The following is an 8,259-nucleotide window of genomic DNA, read 5'->3' as shown; positions in this document are numbered from 1 at the left end:
GTTAATCTAAGCGGGCCTGTCAATCATCTGGACAAAAGTCCACCACTAAGGAAAGCTGGCTACTCATCAGTGGTACTGGGTGGAAACTGGAGGACTCATTAGAACCCCTAGTTTAAGCTGGGCGGTGGTGGCACACGCCTTTAATCTCAGCACTTGGGAGGCAGAGGCAGGTGGATCTCTGTGAGTTCAAGGACAGCTTGGCTTTGTCTACAAAGCAAACTATAGAACAGCCAAGATCTTATACAGAGAAACCCTAACTCAAAAAACCAAAGCTAAGAAAGAAAAGAAAAGAAAAATGTTGTTCTTTTTTTAAAAAAAAAAAATGCTATAAAGTCCCAGGCGGCAGCTGTAGGCAGGCAGCGGACTCTGGGAGCTGCCAGTCCCAAGGCAGAGACTCACGGGTCCCGAGCAGGTCGCCCAAGATCCCCGGGGCTAATGGAGGGTGGTTCATCCTGGGCGAGCTGGTCCCACATGTGGCGAGCAGGGAGAGACAGCTCGTGGCAGGTTTGGACATGTGGTGGGTAAAAGGCACATAGACACAGTAGGCAGGCGTAGAACTGGACATTTATTACTTAAAGGAGAGAGAGAGAGACAGAGACAGAGACAGAGACAGAAAGACAGGCGTGCACACACCAAGGGACAGGGAAAGAGAGATTCAAGATGGCGGCAAGAGGGGTTGGGGGTGGGGTCCTCTGAGAGTAGGCGTGGCTTGCCCCTTAAATGGCCAGAAGACTAACAAAAAAGAACCCCTAATTTAAGAATGCTAGAGAAACAGTGGGGAGCGCAGTAGTTATAAGTCCTTTTTCTCCAAAGAGAAGGTGATGGTCCCATTGCTGTCTCTGGAGCAGAGATCACCTTGCCCCAGTAGCCACAGCAAGGGAGTCAGAAGAGCAAAAACAGTGATAGGTCTTTGATAATGAGCTCCAGATACCCTGAGCAGAAGGCGGGAGAACCCTCACCTGGGGTTCTGGTCATAACTCCCTCTTGCTCTCTTCCAGCTACAAGGGGCCTCAGAAGATATTAGAATACAGAGGACATGGAAGATTACATGAAAGAGGGACTCCATAACACTGATGGAATGAGATGTCATGGAGAGGCAACTGCTTGGGGGTTGTTGTAACTGGCTGGCCTGGTCTGTCTCCTGGGTAACCTGTCCCTTTAAGAGAAAAGCTCCACCCACTCCCAACCTCCCCCCCCCTTTCTCTCTGCCCTTCTTCTGGAGAGGCAGCTTCTGCCTCTCTCTTTCCTCCCCTTCTCCTCTTCTCCTCTTCCCCTTCTGTTCCCCCTCCATAACCCACTAAACAAACTCTATACCCAAACTCTCTCTGCATGTTGTAGCTATATGTCTGTCTCCTGCTGAGGCCTCCGGTGACCCACCACCACCCCTCGGGGGACCGGTCCCCTACTACCTATTTATAAGCGATAACCGTTGTCTATGTTCCTGTCAGTGACCTGACCTCACCTATGCTCCGTAACTAAACCCCAGAAACACACTGGCTCACCAAGATAAAATTGGGCGGGATGGTAACTAGGGTCTGTCATTGATGCCCTATGTCTGCTCACATTTTCCCACGGAATATGTTAAGCAAACAGGCGCTTGCCGGCTGCTGCTCTTGGCATCACCTGCACTTGAGCCGATGCCTGGGGCAGCGTGACAAGGTGTCACATAGAAAGCTTTTCCCACTTTCTTTCTTCCTCCCACCACTGTTCCGGGGTGGGGAGGGGTGGAGTGGTGCTGGTGGTGAACTGGTCTGCTTTCCTTAGAGATTGCAGGGTGGCAGGGAGGGGCTGTTCCTGGTGTTAAGGTGTGAGCTGTGTGTTAACTAGACAACCTGGGCCCCGGAGTTAGAGGAACCCAGGTAGCCGCAGCCAGAAACAATTGATGGCCCTTCCTAGAAAGAAAGAGACTCCTGTTTCCGCCCTGTAGCTTCCGTTGGGAGAATCTACCACCATTCTCTGAGCCTCTGGCTTCCTTCCCTTTGGAGACTACCCTGCTTCAGTGAATGGGCTCCTCTTTACTGCTTCTGGGTTCCTCTTTGGGACTTGATTGACCTCTGGCCTCTGAGTACACCTGTTCTTTTGCTGTTGTGTTGTCTCAGGATGATCTTCCAGCTCAGCTCTCTTTCTGGACCCAGCCTTCCTGGTCTCATCTCTGTCACCTGCAGGCACTAAGTGTGGCCACTCACTAGGCTCTAAGTTCCATGAAGTTAGGGAACTCAGTCTCTGGCTTGCTGCTCGTGCCAGGCCTGAACCCCAGCTGCTATCAATACTTGGCTCATTGTAGAAAAGTTTTAAATCTTGAAATGCCATGTCACGTGGCGGTGACTTCAAGGTCAAGAAAATTCAGGTCCTTTGTGGGACACCTTGGACCCGGACCTCATAGATAGAGGGACACGCAGTATACCAAACTGGATTGCCAGGGAAAATGAACATGATTTAAAAAAAAAAAAACAAACAAAGGTTTCTGCAAGGCAGGGTCTCCCCACTCTGGGCAGTAGTGGGGACACTAAGGTCATTCATCCTTTGCATAAAACTGTCTTGGGCCTGGCTCTAGCCACAAAATGCCAGTGGCACCTGAAGCCCCAGATGTCACCTAAATATATGAAACACTGCCTAATATCTCCCACCCCAGTTATCAGTTCTTGGCTCAGGGCTCTCACACTATGAGTACATGACCCCGCTGGGGGCTTCTTCACCAGAGTCAAGCTCCCTATGTGTTTGTCAGCTGCTTACCTGCTTACAGTAAGGAAGGCAGTGGGGCTCTGAGTCATGGTAACCCTGATATACCTTTCATTTAGAAACAGGAAAAGGCTGGGTAAATTGCCTCCTTCCCTTGCTTTCTGAATGAGAGACAACACTGAACACTTCCCTCTTGTTCAACAGCTCTTCCTAGCCTTCCAGTACCAGCATGGTCCCTCCCTAATAGCTGGCCAGATATGGCTCACCCAGGTCTCTGAGGAGCCTAGCTAATTCTTAGGCAATAAACATAATCTGGAGGAAGTATCTACCGGAAACCCTTCCTTTTTAGGATCACCACTTGGGAGGAGCTGAGGGAGGGTATAAACTGAGTTGCTTATTTCTGCCCACATCTAGCTGGAACTTTGCAACTTGCCTGCAGCCTGGTCACAGAGAGGATGTGAGGAAAGGAATTAGGATGGGGCTGCTGGGTGGCACGCATAGGGAGAGGACCTCAGGATGGATATGATTGTGGGTGGAAGCTGGGGATTAGGAAGGAAAAGCTCAGCGTACAGGAGAGGCAGATGCCTATTCCTCAGGGAAGCCAGTGGGGAAGATTGGGTGACTGAGCCATGTCCAGGACATGTGAGAGCCCCAGGGATATGATTGGGGGGGGGGTTGCTATTAACTGGCTCCAACTCTTAAGGTCTGTCTGTGTACCCCCCTCTCCTAGGACGAACAGTTCCCACACTATGAAGACTGGTGTGCTCATCCTGCTGGTGAGCCTACTGTTTGCAGAGAAAGGTGAGACGGAAAAGGGCCTCAGAGTTGAGGGTACACTGGCATTTTCATTGTGTGCCCAGTGCCTGAGGTGTACTGGAGTCATGGGGGTGCCATGTGTGGGTCGGTTGATGGTGGGTGAATTCTCATGTCCTGGGGTGGCTTCCTGGGCCTCTAAACTGCCTTGCAGTTTTCGCAATGTGCTAGTAGGGTCTTGGATGTCATTGCTCCGTCTGTGAGCTGTGGCCCCACACTCCTCAGGACCCATCGCCTCAGAATAACTGCACCCTCCATCCCTCTCTCGTTTCTTTCTTGAGGCCCAAGCAAACCCTGGCCACCAAGGGCCCCTGTCCTCAGAGTACCCTGCTGCCCTTGCCTCCCAGCCAGCCTGTATGTACACAAGCTGGTAGAGGCTTCTTTTCCGGGCCCAACTGCCAAGTCAAGGAGTTTTTGGCACCTTCAAGTTTTGGCATTCCTTACATTATTACATTCGACTCTGTTGTATCCTCTAAGCCAGCCACATGAAGACCCCAGTGCTAGAACTTCTTTAAGAGCCCCCAGAAACCTCCATACTTACAGTTACACCTGTTATAAGGGGGGGTCTCATGGTGAACCCTGACTTTGCAGCTGTCTTCTGGGAAGTCCAGTGCCCTGTTATACAACAGGTCAGAACGAACAGCCTTCCCCATCCGGAGTATTGCCCTTGTATTGCCCCGGTACCTACTCCCTCACCCACTCATCATCTCAGCAGACATTAGGTATCCAAATCCTCCTGCTATGGGGACTGTTTCTCTATTACCTATTGGGGTCCACGTCTGTTCTGCGGCTGGCTGCCTGCCTGCGACAGCAATACCCAGCCTATCTGAAGAGCTGTGGCTCTTGGTTCACGCCTGTTTTTGGTGGAGGTGACTGAGGAGGGGTGTCCCTGCTTGGTCCTATATATAGCCCAGCAGCTGTGAGGAAGTAAAGCCAGGGGCAGAGCAGGGGTCTGGTCTAGGAAGAGCATGCCCTGACCCTCATGTATTGGCCTGTTTCTCAGCTCAGGGGTTACGCTGCTACCAGTGCTCGGGGTTCCCCATAGTTGAGACCTCTTGCCAACCAGTCACCTGCCCCTACACTAACGGCGTCTGCGTTACTCAGGAGGTGGAATCCACTATGGGTGAGTTCTCTGTGGCCCGTATGAAGATGTGTAGCGGGGTGGGACTTGGGAGGAAAGTTCCAAGCACTTGTGGGCTACAGTTGTTTGTGGGCCATAGTTCCCCTCCCTCCAAGTAGGGGCCTCCTGGGGTTGGAGTGGGGCTCCTGTTGGGACAGCGGGCTGTGGGTTGTGCCCTGGGGTCCAGGTATGTGCTGGGAGGTAGATTCTTGAGCAGGGCTGCCCCTATGGCATGCATGGAGAGTATCATTTCCCCTCCCCAACCTGTACTAGTCATGTGGGGCTTCTGTCCTTACCCTATGTCTAGGGCCCTACAGGCTCCATCAAGGACCTGGAGAACTGGGGGCATTTAGTGACTCTTTGCATATAATGAAGGAATCAGGAGATTTAGGCTGAAGGAAAGACTTGGGTCCTAATGTCTTAGGACACAGCAGATCCCCCCCACCCCTGAGTCAGTTTTCCGGCACACCCTCCAGATAGACAAAGCTATCCGGTTTCCTGCTCCTTCCCACAGCCTGGCTGTCTCCTGGAGTAGGTCTCCTAGATACAACTTCCTGGGGAACAGTTCTTCCTGGCTGCCCTTTGTGCTAAGCCACCGTGCGGGTGATTTTGCACTGTACCATGTCTTTTGTGTGTGTGTGTGTGTGTGTATAGTGTTTGCCTATGAGTGTGGGTGCACGCGTGTGCACATATGGCGAGGCCAGAGGACATCCTTAAGTGTCATTCCTCAGGTACTGTCTAGTTTTAAGATTTATTTATTTCATTTCATGCAAAGGAATGTTTGATGGGTTCCCTGGAACTGCCGTTACGGGTGGTTGTGAACTACCATGTGGGACCTGGGATTTGTCCCCTAGGCTAGTGGGGCTGGTGAAAGCTCCACCTCTCCAGCACAGAAATTAGATGCAGCACTCCCACGCTTGGCTTTTGCATGTGTGCTGGGGATGGAAGGCGGGTCCTCATGCTTCCGTGTGGCAAACACTTTACTGACTGAGCTGTTTTCCCAGCACATGGTGTGTAAGTGCATGTGTGTAGACAAGTTCTCATGTGTGGGTGCACTAGGGGTACAAGTGTGTGGAGCCCAGAGGTTGACACCGGGCATCTTCCTTGAGGACTTTTATTTACTGAGGCAGGGTCTCCTACTGAACCCCAAACTTGCAGATTCAGCTAGTCTAGCCAGTGAACTTACCTCAGGATTCCCTGTGTCTGCCGCCTGAGAGCACTAAGATCACAAGTAGGCTACCATGCCTGCCTATCTTTTACATGGGTTCTGATGATTGAAATTCCAGCCCTCATGCTTGCTCTAGAACTTGCCATGTAGCCCAAGATGGATCTGAACTCATAAAAATTCTCCTGCCTTAGTTTTCCAAGTTCTGGGATTACACGTGTGAGCCACCATGTCCAACTTCAATGTGCCTTAGAGGCAAGGCTGGGCCATCCAGACCTGGTGGCAAGTGCCCCAGACTTTGGGGTGCTGAGTTGTTCCTGCATACCCTGTGAGGTCACTCCTTGATGTCTTACAGAATCTTACAAAATGACACTAATAAACAAGTTCTGCCTGCCCACCTGCCCTGATAAGGGGTATCCTGGAAGTCTGGAATTCATGGGTATCTCCGCCAAATCCGAGATTTCCTGCTGCAACACAGACCTCTGCAGTGCAGCAGGTGCCACTGGGAGCAGCATCTGGACCCTGGCAGGGGTGCTTCTGTTCAGCCTTGGGTCGGTCCTCCTGCAGGCCTGGTTGTGATGGTCCTTCCTGCCACTCCCGCCCTCATCTTCCTATCTCCATGTGTAATCACTCCTTCCTGGAGCCCTCTCATGATGAATTATGAGTTATAAAAACCCTGAAGTGGGGTTAGGGTGTGGGCCACTCTGCTTCAACTGTATAGCCCCCATCACCACGTCCTTCAGAATGCCATTCTGCTGCGGCTTGCTGTTCTCCGTTCTGGAGGCATGTGGACAGTACCGGGAAGGGGAAGGATTCCAAGGCATTGTGCCCACGTTGTTTACACATAAATCTCTGAGCGCCTGCGGGTTTCCCCTACATGTCGCTCAAAGTTGAGTTCAATAAACCCTTTGTTTTCCTAGCCAAGAACTTCACTTTTCTTTTGCTACCCTGGGTCCACTGAGGCCTGACTGCCGACCCACATCTCTGCCCTTCCAGCCAGCCCCATAGCTATCTCATGTTACCCAGATCGGACTGGCGTATCCCTCGGTTTGGGTGGGCCTTCCCTCAGAGCTGATACTGGGAGCAGAGAGAGGGTTCCTCCATCTCCCAAGAGCCCTTGATTGTGTTGGGGGAAGGGATCAGCCAAGGAGATGAGCCCTCAATGGTGGACAGGTCTTGCCCTGCCAGATTTTTTTTTTATTATGTGCGGCGAACCCCCCTGGCCAGCAGGGAAGAACAACCACCGAGTCGAGGATTCTTCTCAAATCACGCTTTATTGGAGCCTCTTGGTTAAGGGAGAGCTGAAAGCGAGGGGCCCCGAGCACTAAACGGCAGCCGCTTATATAGGGAGAGTGGACACGGGTCATGCCTGCGGGAGGTTCTGTTTAGAGCCTTGCCTAATATGGAGTTGTTTACTCGGCGCTGCAGGGGCTCAGCGCCATCTTGTGATGGTGGCCGGCAAATCGGCTCCCTGCAGTTCCCCCTTTTAGTTTTTATAGCAAAGTAGGCAACAAGGGGTCTTATTCCCGTTCTGGCTCCCACCTCATGATGTGGGGGCCGATCAAGGGAGGCCCAGGCTCGTGGTACTCCTTCTCCTGTGCAATGGGACAAACCCCTAGGAGGTGCAAAGGCAGTATCTCAAGTGTTGTCTCAGCATACCTTCCCTGGTGCAATGGGAACAAGCCCTACAGGGGTGCAAAGGCTATGCAGGACAAATGCCTATTGATTCTTAAGAACCGATAACCATATTTGAGGAGAGTCACCACACTCCAAAGCGGCTAAGGCCTGTAGGACAGCAACCTTATCTCTATTTGTTTGGGCTCGAAGACGGCAAATCAGCCACAAGCAGACCATGCATCCTCCCAGACAGCATGCCAGAAATATCCCAACCACCACCCATTCCTTAAAAAAGGAGAAAGCGGAAATATAGCCAATCAGAAAACTGTTTAAGGGTGATGGGCTGGACACAAGTATTATTCAGGATAGTGATCTGGAACAATTGATTCTGGAGAAACAGTTCTGCTTCCCGCGACCAGTTCCCCGCCAGATACTCCCCAATTCTTCGTGACTCATTCCTGGAATTGTTAAAGATAAGAGAAGTAATGCACACATGTTTCTGATAGGAGACACATTCGATCTGGACCAGACGGGTCAATTTATCCACCTGAGTCTGCACATAATCTATCCTCTGATTGGCAGCTATTATGCCAGAAAGGATACGATTGTTGATTTTATTCTGGGTTTCTAATGCATCAGCTGTTCTTGAAACCACGTCGTTAATTGTGGTCGCCGTTTGTACCTGATTAGCCATGGCTATGAACTCTTATATTTTTGGTTGTGAGCCTAGCCTTTAACGGCTGAGCCATCTCTCCAGCCCCGTGACTCTGATATGCTACCAGAAACATTAAGGAGCCAAGTCTTAGTTAATTGTAGCGTCGCCAGGGCTGAGATGTCCATCGTGGCTCCTACTTCATTAGAGAGC

The 8,259-nt window shown here is 51.3% G+C and overlaps 1 protein-coding gene across 1 annotated transcript; it reads left to right on the top strand.

Annotated features, from left to right (window-relative positions):
• The first annotated feature begins 3,095 nt into the window (after positions 1-3,095).
• LOC119823655 (lymphocyte antigen 6I-like) lies at positions 3,096-6,967 on the top strand. Its single transcript, XM_042055719.1, has 5 exons — positions 3,096-3,136; positions 3,410-3,480; positions 4,496-4,729; positions 5,645-5,788; positions 6,133-6,967. Coding segments are annotated over exons 1-5 (675 nt in total). The 5' UTR covers positions 3,096-3,134; the 3' UTR covers positions 6,357-6,967.
• The last annotated feature ends 1,292 nt before the right edge of the window (positions 6,968-8,259 follow it).

Source organism: Arvicola amphibius, chromosome 9 (assembly GCF_903992535.2).
Source record: "Arvicola amphibius chromosome 9, mArvAmp1.2, whole genome shotgun sequence".
NCBI classification, from domain to species: Eukaryota; Metazoa; Chordata; class Mammalia; order Rodentia; family Cricetidae; genus Arvicola; species Arvicola amphibius.
The sequence above is the reverse complement of the archived record's forward strand: the minus strand, read 5'-3'. Positions and strand labels throughout refer to the sequence as shown.